Below are 18,768 nucleotides of genomic sequence, written 5' to 3'. Positions count from 1 at the left end.
ACAACCTCTATTTTCTGTGATTTACTTTCCATCCCAGCAGTACAGTTGATAACTATTGCTATAAATGCCAAAAAATCCAATCTTACTTGAACGTATATCACTTGCTGGTTTATCCCTCTGTACTGTACAAGGCTTCACATTCCTTTGTCTCATGCCCTTCTGCACACTTCTCACACCTAGGAACCTCTCTCCTACACACTACTGCCACATGCCAATGAGCTTGACACCTGTAACAACGTAATGTATTTGGCACAAAATCTCATACAGGATAACTTATTATATCCTAACAACACTTTGTCGGGCAAAGACTCATCAAAACTCAAAAGAACAGACAATGACTCTTCAGTTTCACCAGACAATGACTCTTTAGTTTCACCACTCACGCCACCCTGTCTGCGTCGCACAAAACGTTGAGCATCAAACACCAGGAATCTTCCCCTTCAGTTGGTCAACTTTCACATTTACCCCTACCCCAGTAATCACTCCTTTCAATGGCGCCCTTTTCTTGAGAGCAAAGCAATTCACATCTCCACTTTTTTCAAAAATATCTTTATCCTGATCCTCGGTGCAAGCCTCTGGCTCTGAGAACTTCACCACACCTACCACCTCCGATACTTCGCCCTCATTCACTTTGTTCTCCTCCTGTCTTCAGCTTTTACTTTCTACCATTCTTCTTTAACAAACCATCTGCCTTTTTTCTACAATTTTAACTGACTCAAGCTCACCCTCTTCCTCCCTCCCTCTCTCTGACCTCCTCTGCCTCTCTTTTTTCCTCCATTCCTCCTCCGTATTCCAAGTATAAGCCTCCTTATGATAATACAGCACTTCTCCTTACATCTTGTTCTTGCCTTGTCAAGGCACACCATTTAACCGGCTGTCACAATCTCCATACAATCAACATGAACCCCTCGGGATGTAGCCCTCAAATCACATTTTATTGGTCACGTCCTTGATTATCTTTTTGGCCTTCCTGTGACATCGGGTACTGTAGGTGTCCTGGAGGGCAGGTAGTTTGCCCCCAGTGATACGTTTGGCAGACCGCACCACCCTCTGGAGAGCCCTGCGGTTGCGGGCACTGCAGTTGCCGTACTAGGCGGTGATACAGCCCGACAGGATGCTCTCAAATGTGCATCCTGAGGTTGAAGAGGCGCTGTTGCGCCTTCTTCACCACACTGTCTGTGTGGGTGGACCATTTCAAATAGTCAGTGATGTGTACGCAGAGGAACTTGAAGTTTTCCACCTTCACTGCAGTCCCATCAATGTGGATAGGGGTGTGCAGCCTCTGCTGTTTCCACGATCACCTACTTTGTTTTGTTGACATTGAGTGAGAGGTTATTTTCCTGGCACCTCTCTCCCAGGGCCCTCACCTCCTCCCTGTAGGCGGTCTTGTCATTGTTGGTAATCAGGCCTACTGTTGTAGGCCAGTGTCGGAGCAAGGCATTCTGGGTACAGTCGGATACCTGGAATGGTGCGTTTTGATTGGAAGAAGGTTCCCCTGGCCCGTGGCTGCTATAGAATAAGGTTTTCCATTGATTCAATAAACTGAGGCATGCCACAATGCTCCATTCTCACATACACATCTCTGCAAAAACTACAGAGACAATCCTCCAGCTTAAAGGCATTTATTGATGTTGACAGTCCTTGAGCAGAGATGTAGCGTTACAAAAATGAATGCAGCCAACTTGCCCCAGATGGAAGACACAGGATTACTCCATATTTACAGCCTCACTGCACATGCTCAGACTGCCCCAACCAACCAACCACAGATACCATTTATATTATGATCTGATTGGCTCAAATTCTGGCCAATACCTGGCTCTGATTGGCAGTTGGAGTCTATTTAAAAAATAATAATAATAATAATATTTTACCCCTTTTGCCTTCCAATTTCGTGATATCCAATTGGTCGTTAAAGTTTTGTCCCATCGCTGCAACTCGCATACGGACTCGGGAGAGGCTAAGGTGGACAGCGTCCTCCGAAACATGACCCTGCCAAGCCGCACTGCTTCTTGACACACTGCCCGCTTAACCCAGAAGCCAGCCGCACCAATGTGTTGGAAAAAACACTGTGCAACAGACGACCGAGGAGTCGCTAGAGCGCAATGGGACAAGGACATCCCCATCCGGCCAAACCCTCCCCTAACCCGGACGACGCTGGGCCAATTGTGCGCCGCCTCATGGGTTTCCCGGTCGCAGCCAGGGATCTAACCTGGATCTGTAGTGACGCCTCTAGCACTGCAGTGCCGTAGACCGCTGCGCCACTCGGGAGGCCCAGTTGGACTCTTAAGACTTTGACGCAGCACAGACGGAATCTGTTACTATTGCCCAATCCCAAATCAACCCCTACCCTTTACGTCCTGTGCACCTGTGTAGATATGAAAGGAATGGACAGGTGTGGTATATATATTGTATCTTGACCTTGCCCTGTGATGGGCAAGTTTGCATTTCCACCATATTGAATACACTTATCCAGACCTTTCAGATCTACCGTGCCTAGGGGGTAGTAGGGGCTGGGGGTTGACTTGGGAGTGTGCACATGAGTCACAGGGAAAGCCTCCAATCACACCCTATTCCCTTTTTAATAGTGCACTACTTTGCAATAGAGTCCCACACTTTAGGGAACTAGGGTGTGAGACTAGGGTGTGAGTAACTTGTGACGCAGACAGCCACTGGTTAAAAAGAGAGCGTACAAAACAGAGGAAACCAGGAGCGACGAAAGGACAATTCCATAGGAATTTAAGCTGGTCGTCTATCTTTCTTTTTTTCTCGTCAGTCCTACCTTCCTTCCTTACTCAGTTTTCTAACGTTTCCACAGGTTCCGTTGCCGTGGGTGCGACGCCGAGCGGTTCGAGGAAATGCGGCGCCAGAGAGGTTAGTTTCTGCAGCAGCTCTCTGGCTCTGATATCAACTTCCTGTACCAGCTCTCTGACCCTCACATCTACTTCATGTTCCCGGATCCAGGATAGGCCGTCATCCACAGCAATGTTGATTGGCGCGCACACCGCCTCCTCCTTTAGCCCGGTCAGATGACATACCCCGACAACTCCAGCCAATCCCAGCAGCACCAGGAGGAGGAGCTTGAAAAGCATGCCAATGAGAGAACGTCTTTGGGCTTTGGGGGTGGATTCAGCTGCTGCTTTCTTATCTGGAGAGAGAGAAGTGAGTAAGTGATGTTCGCTGTATAGTCAACACGTGCACTGCACAACTGCATTAAAGACAACCTGGAACGCCCCCATTACATACCTGCTGCCATCTGTCCATTCCGCTTTTTCTTCTCCTCCTTTCTCTTATTCTTCTGTTCCTGGACAGCTAAGGCAGCCATGTGAGCGTTGTACTCCTTCCTCTTCCTCTCCTTCCCCTCTGCCTTCTCTCGTTTACGAGCCTCCCTCTCTTTCGCCTCCCTCTCTCTCTGTTTCGTCTCTTTCTTCTTTTCCAGTTCTAATGCCATGGAAGAAAGAAAAAAGATAAACATAAAGTTTTGATATGTTCACTCCGTGTTCTTAATGTTTTGTACACTCTCCTGCGGCTTCCAATAACATGTTTGTTGTCTCATTCAATGATTGCCCAGTGGGGAATAATAATGTTTATTGAATTTAATCAAATTCCTAGCTATAATCATGGCAAGCTAGATATTACTGACTATCAGCTGCTCTGAGCTAACAATATTAAAACAGTATGAAATATCACGAGTGAATCCATAGTGAGACGTATGCAGCGGGGACTCCAGACAATCACAGAGGGAATACCAGCAACGTCGTGGACACCGACGTCTTGCCCTTGGACAAGCTAAACACCTTCTTCGCCCCCTTTGAGGATAATACAGTGCCACCAACGCTGGACACTCTCGAGGTCTGTGGGCTCTCCTTCTCCGTGGCCGACGTGAGTAAGACATATTAACCACGTGATAACCCCTGCAAGACTCCCGGCCCAAACAGCATCCCTAGCCGCGTCCTCAGAGCATTCACAGACCAGCTGGCTGGAGTGTTTACGGACATTTTCAATCTCTCCCTATCCCAGTCTGCCTTTCCCACTTGTTTCAAGATGTCCACTATTGTTCCTGTACCCAAGAATGCAAAGGTAACTGAATGAAATGACTATCGACCAGTAGCACTCACTTCTGTCATCATGAAGTGCTTTGAGAAGCTAGTTAAGGATCATATCACCTTACTTGACACCCTAGACCAGTGGTTCCCAAACTTTTTATAGTCCCGTACCCCTTCAAACATTCCACCTCCAGCCGCATATCCCCTCTAGCACCAGGGTCAGCGCACTCTCAAATGTTGTTTTTTGCCATCATTGTAAGCCTGCCACACACACACACTATATGATACATATATTAAATATAATAATGAGTGAGAGTTTGTGTCACAACCCAGCTCGTGGGAAGTGACAAAGAGTTCTTATAGGACCAGGGCACAAATAATAATATAATAATCAATAATGTAGCTCTTTAGTTAGCCATCTTACATATAAAACCTTATTTGTTCATCAACAATTGTGAATAACTCACCACAGGTTAATGAGAAGGGTGTGCTTGAAAGGATGCACATAACTCTGCAATATTGGGTTGAATTGGAGAGTCTCAGTCTTAAATCATTTTCCACCCACAGTCTGTGCCTGTATTTAGTTTTCATGCTAGTGAGGGCCAAGAATCTACTCTCACATAGGTACGTGGTTGAAAAGGGCATCAGTGTCTTAACAGCACAATTTGACAAGGCAGGATACACTGAGTGCAGCCCTATCCGTCCACAAAACGAAAGGACAGATCGTGGAACTTCAGGAGACAGCAAAGGGAGCATGCCCCCTTTCACATCGACGGGGCCGCAGTGGAGAAGGTAAAAAGCTTCAAGTTCCTCTGCGTACCAATCACTGACTATTTGAAATGGTCCACCCGCAGTGTGGTGAAGAAGGCGCAACAGAAAAATGCCACGGGCACTATCTGATCTGTGGGGACATTTCACTGCAGCTAATGTAGAAGGAAAAGCTGTGTACATTTGCAAATACTGTGTCAAATCATTTGTGAAGAATGCAACAAAGATGCAGAATCATCTGGCCAAGTTCCCTCAGCGCTCACAACAAGCTACCTCTGACTAAAGTCCCTCTGCTTCTATTCGAGGTGAAAATGATGAAGCAGACACCTTATCGACAGCAACAGCTCATGGTCCTCCTGGAATCAGAAGTTTTTTTTTGCTCAATGGAGGAACGTAGTCAGAGAAATGCTGAGGAATGTCATGCTCGAGCAGTGTATGCAACTGGTTCACCTCTGATGCTCACAGGCAATGTGTATTGAACGAGATTTCTGAATGTTCTTCGCCCAGCATACACCCCTCCAACCAGACATGCTTTATCTACTAATTTGCTGGAGGCAGAGTTTAACAGAGTTCAAGTGAAGGTCAAGCAAATCATAGAGAAAGCAGACTGTATTGCAATCATCTCTGATGGGTGGTTGAATGTTTGTGGGCTAGGACTAATTATCTACATCTCCATCCCTTAACCAGTATTCTACAAGAGCACAGCCACAAGGGACAACATACACACCAGTCAATTCATTGCAGATGAGCTGAAGGCAGTCATCAATGACCTTGGACCACAGAAGGTATTTGTACTGGTGACAGACAATGCTGCGAACATGAAGGCTGCTTGGTCTAAAGTGGAGGAGTCCTACCCTCACATCACAGCCATTGGCTGTGCTGCTCATGCATTGAATCTGGTCCTCAAGGACATCATGGCACTGAAAACAATGGATACATTCTACAAGAGAGCCAAGGAAATGGTTCGGTACGGGAAGAGTCATCAAGCTATAGCAGCGATCTACCTCACCAAGCAGAGTGAGAAGAATAAGAGCACCACATTGAAGCTGCCCAGCAACAACCCGTTGGGGTGGTGTTATCATCATGTTTGACAGTCTCCTGGAGAGGAAGGAGTCTCTCCAAGAAATGGCCATATCACAGTTTGCCAATATGGACAGCCCCATCAAGAGGATCCTCCTGGATGATGTATTCTGGAAGAGAGTGGTAATCAGCCTGAAACATATAGCAGTAGCCATTGCACGGATTGAGGGAGACAATGCCATCCTGTCTGGCATCCTGTCTGATGTTCAAACTCTGCTTGCAGATGTAAGAGAAGAAATCCGTACTGCCCTGCTCACTTCACTGTTGCTCCAAGCAGAGGAAACTGCAGTTCTAAAATACATCAAAAAGCGTGAAGACTTCTGCCTGAAGATCATACACGCCGCAGAGTACATGTTGGTGCAGAGATCAACAAGGCCTATGGTGTCACCACTACCGTGTCTCGCCACCTTGGCCTGGGCGGGGGCAAGGTTCTTGGCAGTCTGGCGAAGTACACTTCCAAGCAAGGGCTTTGGGATGGAGATGCAGTATGGTAGTCGTGACAACATATCTCATCAGTCACCTGGTGGAAGGGACTTTGTGGATCTGAGGCCCTTTCCCCTGTTGTCTCCATCATCCTCCAAATCCCACCAACATCATCCGCCTCAGAGCGCAACTGGTCCTTGTTTGGGAACACACACACCAAAGCACACAACAGGCTGACCAATACAAGGGTTGAAAATTGGTGGCCATCCGGACAAATTTTGGGCTTTTGAGCCTGACAACGAGCCATCTTCAACAGGGTTGGAAAGTGACAGTGAAGAAGAGTCTGATGTTTAAGAGGTGGACATTGATGAGGTCCAGGGAGAAGACATGGAAGCCTGAGAGGAAGACAACCAAAGCTTTAGTTTCTAGACTATTATTTTACAGATGTTTGTTGAAAACGTTTTTTGGGAGATGCGATGGATCATTGGGGATCATTCAATATTCCATTTATTTTGTTGTTCAGTGAAATCATCCCATGTGAAGAGTCAACTCATTTAATTAAAGTTCAATTCGTAACTAAATGTTTATTTTATTTTTTCTATTAGAAGGATTTAATCATTTGCATGTATGTCTACTTATGATAAGGTAAAAGGTTTATGTTTCTGTCTCCATATGATATGGTAAATATATCCAAAGCAAAAAACATCTACATTTAAATAGTATTAATATTAATTTTCATATATTTCCGTTAATTCCCACGGAAAGTTTCCATCTCTGAATATTCCCCAAAATGTGCAACGCTACACGGCACCCAAGATCACAGGACAAAAAGATCATCAGCCAGCCGAGCCACTGCCTGTTCACCCCGCTATCATCCAGAAGGAGAGGCAGTACAGGTGCATCAAAGCTGGAACCAACAAACTGAAAAACAGCTTCTATCTCAAGGCCATCAGACTGTTAAATAGCCATCGCTAGCCGGCCTCCATCCAGTACTCTGCCCTGAACTTAAGTCACTGTCACTAGCCGGCTACCACCCGGTTACTCAACCCTGCACCTTAGAGGCTGCTGCCCTATGAACATAGACATGGAACACTTTAACAATGGAACACCGGTCACTTAAATCATGTTAACATACTGTTCACAATGTATATACTGTATTCTAGTCAATACCATCCTATTCAACTATTACTGTACATTTACTATTCTATCCACGTATTCTTCAGATATACTACATATTATATCCACATACTGTCCATAATGTCTATACAGCCTACCACACACACACACACACACATATACATACATATTTATACTCCGGACTACGACATTGCTCAACCTAATATTTCTTAATTCCATTCTTTTACTTTTAGATTTGTGTGTATTGTTAGATATTACTGCACTGTTGGAGCTAAGAACACAAGCATTTCGCTACACCTGCAATAACATCTGCTAAATGTGCATGCGACCAATAGCATTTTATTTGATAGCTTCTAGCAATCCTAGGCTATATGGGGAAAAGTGGCACCCTTTTCCCCATATAGTGCACTACTTTTGATTAGAGCCCTATGCTTTGGTCAAAAGTACTGCACTACAGAGGGAAAAGGGCGCCATGTTGGACGCAGACCCAGGCGGAGCCCGATGACTGACCACTGGCAACGGTATCGTAGTACCTACCTTTGTCCTTTAGGAGGCGCCGCTCCCTCTCTTTGTCTACCTCTTCCTGAAGGATCCTCATGTGCTGGAGAACCTACAATCACATTGTAGTTGAAATTACACTGCACCATGCTAGAACCCAACAAACCTCTAGTCCATCTCAACGTCTCCTTCCTCTCTCTATCCTCCTGAGTGGCGCAGCGGTCTAAGGCACTGCATCTCAGGGCTAAAGGCATCACTACAGACCCTGGTTCAATTCCAGGCTGTATCACAACTGGTCATGATTGGGAGCCCCATAGGGCAGTGCACAATTGGCTCAGCGTCGTTAGGGTTTGGCCGGGGTAGGCCGTCATTGTAAATAAGAATTTGTTCTTAATTGACTTTCCTAGTTGAATAAAAATGTAATCTCTTATGAAGAAACTTTATTATCAACTTCCATTGTCCTCCAAGAGTTTCTGAATCTCCTCAGCTTCCCTCTGCCTACCTTCCCATCTCTCTCTCCATCCCGGTCTTACCTTGGCAGCACATTGTTTACACTGTTTCTCATCCAGACAGTCTCCTGCAGCCTTGGCCAGGTTGATTTCCAGAGGGTTGTCCTTCAGATCCAGCCACTTCAGGTTCTGCGGACACAAACACACACGCAGACAAAAGGGGAAAAGAAGACTGTTGAGACTGTGTAAAGTGTTTTCTGTCTTCAACCTCCATCCATATGCCACTGTGGTCGTGTTGAGTTCACCAATATTACCCAAAGATAACTGGCTAATTGTAGAGTTTATTGTGTAGTCTTGGTGATGAAAGGCACATACGACTTCATGTTTTTAAAACGGTTTGTAATTAACTGTCTAACAATATAATTTTCAGATTGTCGTAAAAGGTTATGGATTGGCCGAGTACAGTTAGCCTTTCCTACTGTTGATGGTTGGATTCAAAGTTTATTCCCAGCTCATTCAGAGCTTTACACATAATATCTGTGTCCACCAAAAATAAATGAACAGTAAATATTGCTATATATTATAGAATTAAGTAGATGGCCATATGAATTAATAATAGTAGTAAAAATGCCAGGAGAATACTGGGACTTTTGGGAGCCAGGGGGTGAATACATTTGAGCTGTCTGTACGCTGATGTTTGGGAAATGTCTATTTTTCCTCTATTACATGAGAAGTATCATCGCTAACTCATTTTGCCAAGTCAGCAGTATTTCCATACACCCACACATTAAGACCACTTATTTGGGACTCGTAATTGCTCTGAATAAATTCACTCTAGTTCCAGGTCAAATGTATTTCCAGCAGAATGGCACCAGTGAACATGGGCCTTATATTGTGCTGTAGTTTGCCTGCTAGAACTATTGTTCCAGAAGAGCTTCGGAGGGGAACTAACTACTATACCCAGGCAGATCTTGGCCAGCAGCATACCACCCTGCATCCCACTGCTGGCTTGCATCTGAAGCTAAGCAGGTTTGGTCCTGGTCAGTTTGGTCCTGGCCAGTCCCTGGATGGGAGACCAGATGCTGCTAGAAGTGGTGTTGGAGGGCCAGTAGGAGGCACTCTTTCCTCTGGTCTAAAAACAACCCAATGGCCCAGGGCAGTGATTGGGGACAGTGACCTGTGTAGGGTGCTGTCTTTCAGATGGGATGTTAAATGAGTGTCCTGACGCTATGGTCACTAAAGATCTAATGGCATTTATTGTAGGGGTGTGGCCACCTAATCCTCCCCAGCTTCCAATTGGATCATTACTATTTCCAGGTCATTGAGAACATGTTCTCAGCCAACTTACCTGGTAAAAAAAAAAGATACATGGGTGCCAATGGTGAAGCATGCCAACTCCTTTGTTTTCTAATTAAATAGTGGGCAGATCTTTGTCTGGTTAATGACTTCAGTGGTTAGACACCGTTTAGTATCATGAGGTCCCTAGCAATTCCCAGTTATAGTGTGTGTATTACCTACCTTGAGCTGTGAGAAGCTGACTGGCAGAATGGTCAGCTTGTTGTTGTACAGATCCAGGTGTTGCAGGTTGCCAAGGCGACCCAGATCATCAGGTAGAACAGTCAGCTGGTTCTTACTGAGGTCCACCTTGACCAGGTGGCTCAGGCTGCAGAATTCCAGCTGGACACACACACACAGTTATGTACAGTCTGTAATACTCATCTCTCTCCCCTCCTACAGCAACATTCCGCCGTGGCTTCTATGATCCACAGACAGGAGAAAGTGGAATGTCTGCGCAAGTTCAACGCTCAGAGGAAAGTGCTGCTAAGTACACTAGTGCTGCTAACTCTTACACCCCTCTCCTCCTCTACCCATATACCTCTTGTTAATACACAGTAGTACAACTCCTTGACCATCTGGCTGGGTTGGCTACCAGAATATCTACTTTAAAGACATTCGCCACTTATCTTCAGAGGAGAGCAACACTGTGAGCAGGATTTAGTTCCAGTCCAGCACTAACACAACTGACCGAACTGAAGATTGTGGTGACCAGTGTGTGGCTTTGGGGATGGGGTCATTCAAGGTTACTCACAGGCAGGGAGGTGATGTTGTTGCAGGACAGATCCAGGACTGTAACTTTCGGGAAGGCAGCCTGAAAGCGCACACATAACAGTATGACAACAAGACTACTGCCTATAATACATGGCGTTATAAAAAGTAATGTGGTGTGAGTGTGTCGTTGTTGGCCTACCAGTTCTTTAACAGGAACTTCAGTGAGGTTACATAGGCTCAGATCCATCTCGTTGCCATCGACTTTGTCCTTCAGATTCAACACCTTGTTTTTACTCATCCTGAGTTTTGGGTGGGGGGCTGGGGGAGAATACAAATGAAAGTTTCTGTTTTCACAATCAAACACAATAGAAAAGCTAACTGACATGTTGACTACCATGGTTTGCTATATGTAGCCTATCTAGACAAAACAAATGGAGGAAGCATATAGGAGCTAGCTACTGTAAGATACGTTGTTCCAACTTTATTTTAATGTCATTGCAATTACTTAGTAACTAAGCTGACTAGCTAAAGTTACACTTTGTTTCTCTTCTAGCGTGCGACAGTTTCTACGTTGGCAGCTAACGTGGTGACAGCGCAGCAAAGTAACCTTTTCTTGGTACAGTAACGTTAGTGAAAGTACTTACCTGTTTCACTGAGAAATCACCACCGTTTTCAAACGTCTCAGACCTTCTATTCCTACTAATAAATACTACAATAATGGCTACTTTATAGACAATTGTCAAAATAGTCGTAGCATGCGATTATATCGCAGACAAATATATTGTGTGTAAAGCAGCAAGGCTGCAGTAAATTCTTACAATGAAAGTCCACGTCATTGATAGAAAGATACAGTTGTGCCAATGACGCGATATTTCAAAGCATATCGCCACCTACAGCTTGGAGGAGCAACTGGCAAGATGCTCTCTCTCTCTCTCTCTCACACACACACACGCACTGGAAGGTCTTTCAGTTCTTTCTTTATAGCTGTTCAGCATAGTCTACAATAGCATTTTTTGTTGTTTCATGAACACATTATAAGACACGAAAAGTATGCACCGTTTATTATAACCAGTTAAGAAGAAACAATGTGGGTAACATAAATACTATTGGGGCAGCAGGTAGTCTTGTGGTTAGATCGTTGGGCCAGTAACCGAAAGATTTCTAGATCGAATATCCGAGCTGACAAAGTAAAAATCTGTCTTTATGCCTCTGAACAGGCAGTTAACCCACTGTTCCTAGACCGTCATTGTAAATAAGAATTTGTTCTTAACTGACTTGCCTAGTTAATTAAAGGTTACATTTAAAAATGAATTTCCATTTGAATATGCAAACCTACACACGTATTGATAAAATATTATATAGATACATGGTGTATATTTTATGTACATGAGCAAACACACAAGTGCCTTTCAAAACACCCATTGACACTGCACATGATGAAATTGATGAAAGAACACAAACATCGTTGAACTTATTTAACCACAAATGTAATTACGGGTGAATCTTAAAATATCTTCTCATAAACCGTCATTCTGATTGACTCGCAACTCAGAAAGGATGTTCATCATGTCAGTCTCTACTAAGTTTGAAAGAGAAAATCGCAACTTTCTAAAAATAAATATTGCGTTCCCAATCAACCCCTAATAACTCAACTTCTCTTCGCTCTATGTCAATTCTACATTTATGTTTTTTGTTGTTGTTGTACCATGCTCATTAGGGACCACAATAGAAATAAGTCTCTGCATTTTTTCTGTTATCCCTGTGAAGTTTTTAAAATATGTGTTGTTGTTTTGTTTTTACATGCAAATAAACTCAAATTGCTCTATATTGACTATATATTGGCTTAGAGCAAGAACTATTCTGGGTGCCGCAGTAAAAAATATTGTAGGAAATACTCAGTAGGGTCTGTAGATTGTATATATGGTGTCATTTCATGGCGCTCTGAATAATACGGAATGTTGCTGGCCTCTTACTCCACCCATTCCATTGGCTGCCAAATTACATCACAACAGTGCAGGGAACGCTCATTGAATTAAAGGGCAACTACACTCAAAATCTAAGTTTCTTAGATTTTTCCAAGACCTAAAAAATCATCCCCTGATGTGTTTTAAGCATAGTTGTAAACACAGAAAATCTCATTTTGTTGTTTTTATCATAAAAATAATTGTGAGAAAATGGGGAAATCAGAGTTTTTTGGGGAAATCCAAAACTTGGAAGAAAAAATAACTAAAAAGACCCCCGGCCCAAAAAATGTAAACTGATTTCAAAAGGCCCTCTCAATGTGTTTTCCTGTGCATGACTGCACTTTAGTCTGTGTTATCCTGCGGCACAGCACTTTGGGGGAAGTTAGGTCAGGTCCACTATTGACTATGCACCTAAGAGGGAAAGAGTTGTGCCATCCTAGAAATGTTTTTGTGAAATTTAGCAGACACTTTTATCCAAAGCGACTTACAGTCATGCATGAATACATTTTTACTTATGGGTGATCCCAGGAATTGAACCCAATATCCTGGCATTACAATGTTCTACCAAGATGCACGACAGGGTTATAAATGCTTTGCGCAGCCTCAATTGAATATGATTTATAAGGCCTTTATTAAGTGGTGCTTATGGCACCCTTTATAAAGCACAGGTTTATGTCATATTTGACAGAGTGGGTTATGTCACATTTGACATTGGTGATCATGTAACACAGTTAGGCAACACTTATGAACCCTTTATAAAGCATGACATACGGTTATAGATTATTTCGAACACATTTATGTAGCATTTATGAATGCATTATGATGCCTTTATAATCTGCACGTCATTTAAAGCGGGACCATATCACAATTTGTGCCCCCCATAAGTGACAAACCTACATGCCAAGTATAGACCATATAACGTGTTCCCTACAGGTCCTGTGTGGCTCAGTTGGTTGAGCATGGTGCTCGCAACGCCAGGGCTGTTTTTGTTCGATTCCTTTGGTGGATCAATTCTAAAATGTATTCACTCGCTACTTACTGTAAGAGGTTCTGGATAGGAGCAATGGCAAGTGTTAATGTAATAGAAAAGAGCAGAAGCGTTGAACTATCTGTTCAGATCCTAATTCTTCATACCTACGGAAAATGTGCTCAAGGAGAAAGCCTCCACTTCTTTGTAGTGATGTGAAACCGAGGCTTTCTGTATGCTTTCACGAAATTGTTCCGAAAACGGTTCATTACTCATTAGTAAAAGCGGTTCGTTACTCAAAGCTTCGTTATTTGTTCACAATGCACATTAGTCAGCAATATCTGATCAGCAATATAGCAGCGTGTGAATATCAGAAATGCGTTTTTTTTTCCTCCACTACTAAAACTTCCTGGTGCAGCGGTAAATCGTTGGCTTTACTAGTTTATAATCAGTTGGAATAGCAGGTTTAAATCTTACATCACGCTTCCTTTTTTCGCCTACAACTTTACTATTTTTCCAAAACGAAATCTATGGCATTAATTTAGGATGCTTAAGACAGAATCTGATACTATACTAAATAAAACAAATGATTTGAACAACAGTACAATTGTTTTAATTCGATTTAACAATGTGCCTTCAACGGGATTCAACCTCATAGCCTCACCTCCCTGAATGTCCCATAGTTCCCTACGCCCGATGTCATAGACTAGACGTAACATAATCAAAGTAAATCCGGCACTCAAAATAATATATTATGCTTTGTTTGGTAGGGTAGGGTTATATAAGATGTTTGGTCAGGGTGAATGGTGGGCATATGACGTGAACGTCTTGCAACCCAAAGGTTGAGGGTTCAAATCTCAACATGGACAACTTTAGCATTTTTGCTAATTAGTACTTTATAGCTACTTTACAACTACTAAGCATGTTAACGCTAACCCTTTCCATAACATTAACCCTTTTAGCTAACCCTTCCCTTAACTTTTTAACCTAACTCCTAAATTGAACCATAACCCAGCTAACGTTAGCAACCTAGCTAGAATTCGTAACATATCATACATTTTGGAAATTCGTAACATATTGTACGTTTTGCAAATTTGTAACAGATAATAAGAATTGTAATTCGTAATTTATCATACTAAATGGAGTGTCTTCGGATTTACGTACAGAATCATACAAAATGTTCTGAGAAGCCACCTCCTAAACTACCGGTCAGTTGAAACTTTTTGTACAAAATTCGATCTATATTTGTAAGTACGATGTTAGTGTTTGAAAGCAGCTTTTAAATCGAAAAAAAAGCACCTGTCTCATTCACTGGAGGAAAACAAGAAATGGTAAAGGACTTTAGTTCGAAAAACTTTATTTTTTTTCTTGCAGTTGACATTTTCAATCAGCATTCTACAAAAGTGACCCATGGTCCAGTATACTGTAGGTGAGAGGGATACAGGTAGGGGTGTATGAGCTGACGGTGTGAACACTAGCTAACAGCTGTAGCCAGCCTGTAGTTGAGGATAAGGAAGAGAGCATCTGTAGTGTATCTTATAGACTATCTATGCATCTCAAATGTCACCCTATTGCCCCATATGGCTCGCTACCTTCACTTAAAAGGGAATAAGGCTCTGGTCAAATGTAGTGCACAATACAGGGAATAGGGTGTCATTTGGAGACAATATGACAAAACAGAAAGGTCAGAGGGGTGTACCACTATGGGTACTCTTTAGGGGTGTGAGGATCTGTGGAGCATACCACTGTGGGTACTCTACAGGGGTGGAGACTGACCTAGACTACCATGCTTTACTCTACAATCGCCTCATGCACCGCAAAGTATGTTGCCTGGGTAACAGCAAGAAGTGCATTCCATGTTGGTGTCATCATCCCGTTTTTTTATGTCGTTTTTTTTTCTTCTCAAATACAATTATTAATTTCACATATCATCCACGTAATGAGCAACACATTTTTGTTTAAACAAATAAAACACAGAACATGTGACGACATTAACAGTAGAGCATACACTAAAAACAATATAATACAAAATTAAACTAACTAAAGGTTTTCACAAAATGAGAAGGTTCAGGTTTGTCTATCGAACAGCACAGGTGTTTTTGTAGGGTGGTGTGTGTTACTTGTTTACAGGTACAGGTACAGGTTCTGTATTGCTTTAGTGTCTTTGTGGTAAAGCTCTTTACACCAGTGAGTCAGACTGAGATAAATCTGGTGTGTGCGTTAGGAAAGGTGTGCAAGGGACACAGGTGGTAGTTCAAAGTTCAGAGGTCATTCTTCTACAGTTAATAACCCCAAAACAAATCATTACGTTACATTCTCCTCTGAGTGTTACACATCCTCCATCGGCATCGTACATTCTCAGGGACTCCACTCTGTCTTCTTTACAGTTCAGTATCTATCTACCACCGCCATTTTGGATCAAATCCTCCTTTCACCAGCATGTCCAGTTTCTTAGCTAATGAGGCAAGTCCCATTCAGGATAGATCACAGTTGAGTACAGTAGGGCTGATTGGAGACGTAAAAGAGCTGCATGCAAAACCAGGGCCAGAGTCTACTGGTTCATGGACTGGAGCTGGTGAGTCCAGTACAATCCAGTTTGGTCGTCTAGTGAAGCTAACTGTTGTTTTTATAGTGTTCGACCACTCGTTAGAAGGTCAAACAGAAATACATGAATATTAATTAGATTGCAGATCACACTAACCCCTGATTGGTTGGTTGGTAGAGGCAAGGGGAGGAGTCCCAAAGGTCTACCAGTGACATGAAACACAAGAAAGCCATTATGACACATTGAGGGGGAGAATGGTCTAACTCTAGCAGTCTCCTATTTGGACTGTGGATAGGTTAAATCCTCTTCAAGATTTTCCTGTTAGAATTAGATTTAGCAACTGAGATAGATGCTTCTCATCTATTGTCCAGAGCAAGGAGAGGTGCTGGACGGTTGAGTGAGGAGAGATGCAGGACTGTTGAGTGAGGAGAGATGCAGGACGGTTGAGTGAGGAGAGATGCAGGACGGTTGATTGAGGAGAGGTGCAGGACGGTTCAGTGAGGAGAGGTGCAGGACGGTTCAGTGAGGACACTGCCTCAGGACATGGGCGTTGGTTGATTAGGTGAGGAGATGCAGGGAGGAAGGTCTACTGCGTAATCATGAGGTTGCGTAAAATATCAGTCTGTGCTGTTATGACGCTGAGGTCGGAATTGGACGGGTGTGTGCGTGTTACACTATGAGTGGTCCGCGGCGTGGTGTGTGAGGTGTTTGTTTGGGACTCTGGCCATCCCTAGTCTCCACCCCCTGCTCCTCCAGGTTGATATTACTGGTTGAGGCGTGGTGGGGGAGAGGCTCCAACACTGGCCTATAGCCTCCCAGATACATCAGACCTGAGAGAGAGGAGAGAGGAGAGAGGAGAGAGGAGAGAGGAGAGAGGGAGAGAGAGAGAACAAAGGATATAAAAGAAAAACAACATGTTGAAGACTGTTCTATTCTATCGCCATCTAGTGCGTGATAATGGTAGTGTCTAAAGTCTGTGGCGGACCAGTCTAATTGGAGGGAAAGGGGTAAAAGGGGATACCTAGTCAGTTGCGCATGCATTCAACCAAAATGTGTCCTCCGCATTTAACCCAACCCCACTGAATCAGAGAGATGTGGGATGACGTCATCGGCAACCAGGGAGCAGTTGTTGCTGGGGGTTAACTGCCTTGCTGAAGGTTAACTGCAGATATTTACACCTTGCTGGCTCGGGGATTCGAACCAGTGACCTTTCAGCTACTGGCCCAACACGCTTATCCGCTAGGCTACCTACCTGGTCGTTGCAATGGGGAGTTAAAGTCAGGCCTACTGGGCCACATGCACATTCAATAAGGGACCTATCCCAACTTCAGAAATGTGCACAAAACACTTTTACCAGATGTGTTTCTCAAGTTGGGATTCGTCCCTGAAAGACAGGAGAGTTACGGTAGCTATGTGCAGGGTTTTGTACCAGCCCAGCACTTAAAGCACCTGATTCAACTAATCAAGGTTTTCTTGAGGATTAGTCAATGATGGATGATTGAGTGCTGGGCTGAAACGAATATAAACACCGTTTGGCTCTCCAGGAGAAAGGTAAGACATCACTGATCTAGATCACACTATGGCTCTTTACCAGGTCGTGGTTATTTACCAGGTAGTGGTTATTTACCAGGTAGTGGTTATTAAACAAGTGGTTATTTACCAGGTAGTGGTTATTAAACAAGTGGTTATTGACCAGGTAGTGGTTATTTACCAGGTAGCGGTTAATTACCGGGTAGTGGTTATTTACCAGGTAGCGGTTATTTACCAGGTAGTGGTTAATTACCAGGTAGCTGTTATTTACCAGTTATTTACCAGGTAGCGGTTATTTACCAGGTAGTCAGGTAGTGGTTATTTACCAGGTAGCGGTTATTTACCAGGTAGTGGTTAATTACCAGGTAGCAGTTATTTACCAGGTAGTGGCTATTTACCAGGTAGTGGTTAATTACCAGGTAGTGGTTATTTACCAGGTAGCAGTTATTTACCAGGTAGCGGTTATTTACCAGGTAGCGGTTATTTACCAGGTAGTGGGTAATTACCAGTTATTTACCAGGTAGCAAGGTAGTGGTTATTTACCAGGTAGCGGTTATTTACCAGTTATTTACCAGGTAGTCAGGTAGTGGTTATTTACCAGGTAGTAGTTATTTACCAGGTAGTGGTTATTTACCAGGTAGTGGCTATTTACCAGGTAGCAGTTATTTACCAGGTAGCCATGTAATGGTTATTTAAGATGTGGTTATTTGCCAGGTAGTGGCTATTTACCAGGTAGCAGTTATTTATCAGGTAGTGGTTATTTAAAAATGTGGTTATTTACCAGGTAACCAGGTAGTGGTTATTTACCAGGTAGTGGTTATTTAACAAGTGGTTATTTACCAGGTAGCAGTTCTTTACCATGTAACGGTTATTTACCAGGTAGCGGTTATTTACCAGGTAGCGGTTATTTACCAGGTAGCCAGGTGGGGGTTATTTACCAGTTACAAGTTATTTACCAGGTAGCCAGGTAGTGGTTGTTCACCAGGTAGCTGTTATTTACCAGGTAGTGGCTATTTACCAGGTAGTAGTTATATACCAGGTAGTAGTTATATACCAGGTAGTAGTTATTTACCAGGTAGCAGTTATTTACCAGGTAGAAGTTATTTACCAGGTAGTAGTTATTTACCAGGTAGCAGTTATTTACCAGGTAGAAGTTATTTACCAGGTAGTGGTTATTTACCAGGTAGCCAGGTAGTGGTTATTTAACAGGTAGTGGTTATTTAACAGGTAGTGGTTATTTAACAGGTAGTGGTTATTTACCAGGTAGAAGTTATTTACCAGGTAGTGGTTATTTACCAGGTAGCCAGGTAGTGGT

General features: G+C 43.3%; 2 protein-coding genes across 18 annotated transcripts in view; both read right to left on the bottom strand.

Annotated features, from left to right (window-relative positions):
- Nucleotides 1-1,606: 1,606 nt before the first annotated feature.
- LOC110499428 (leucine-rich repeat-containing protein 59) lies at nt 1,607-11,311 on the bottom strand. The gene is made up of 8 exons (XM_021576569.3): nt 11,092-11,311; nt 10,647-10,765; nt 10,488-10,547; nt 9,917-10,075; nt 8,483-8,587; nt 7,989-8,061; nt 3,244-3,438; nt 1,607-3,145 (listed from the first exon to the last, which is right to left on the bottom strand). The coding sequence occupies exons 2-8, from the start codon at nt 10,743-10,745 to the stop codon at nt 2,793-2,795; spliced, it is 1,044 nt and encodes a 347-aa protein (XP_021432244.3). The 5' UTR covers nt 10,746-10,765; nt 11,092-11,311; the 3' UTR covers nt 1,607-2,792.
- A 3,407-nt stretch (nt 11,312-14,718) lies between these two features.
- Nucleotides 14,719-18,768, bottom strand: part of LOC110499426 (E3 ubiquitin ligase Rnf157) — a 32,663-nt gene continuing 28,613 nt past the window's right edge. For all 17 annotated transcript variants that reach the window (XM_036956273.2, XM_090213082.1, XM_036956277.2 and 14 more), the window contains one exon: nt 14,719-16,753. In XM_036956273.2, the coding sequence (XP_036812168.1) occupies nt 16,593-16,753 (161 nt within the window). In that variant the 3' untranslated portion in view covers nt 14,719-16,592. The remainder of the gene's footprint in view (nt 16,754-18,768) is intronic.

The sequence above is a fragment of the Oncorhynchus mykiss genome, chromosome 20 (genome assembly GCF_057628025.1).
Source record: "Oncorhynchus mykiss isolate SJ-2025 chromosome 20, ASM5762802v1, whole genome shotgun sequence".
NCBI lineage: Eukaryota > Metazoa > Chordata > Actinopteri > Salmoniformes > Salmonidae > Oncorhynchus > Oncorhynchus mykiss.
Note: the sequence above shows the minus strand (reverse complement) of the source record. Positions and strands in the feature narration are given on the sequence as shown.

Excerpts from the sequence above, each read along its gene's own strand:
- LOC110499428 (XM_021576569.3), bottom strand. The coding sequence starts at position 10,745 with ATGAGTAAAAACAAGGTGTTGAATCTGAAGGACAAAGTCGATGGCAAC. Across the intron at positions 10,076-10,487 it reads ACAACATCACCTCCCTGCCT|CTGGAATTCTGCAGCCTGAG; the intron begins GTGAGTAACCTT and ends GTGTGTGTCCAG. Across the intron at positions 3,146-3,243 it reads GAATGGACAGATGGCAGCAG|ATAAGAAAGCAGCAGCTGAA; the intron begins GTATGTAATGGG and ends CTCTCTCTCCAG.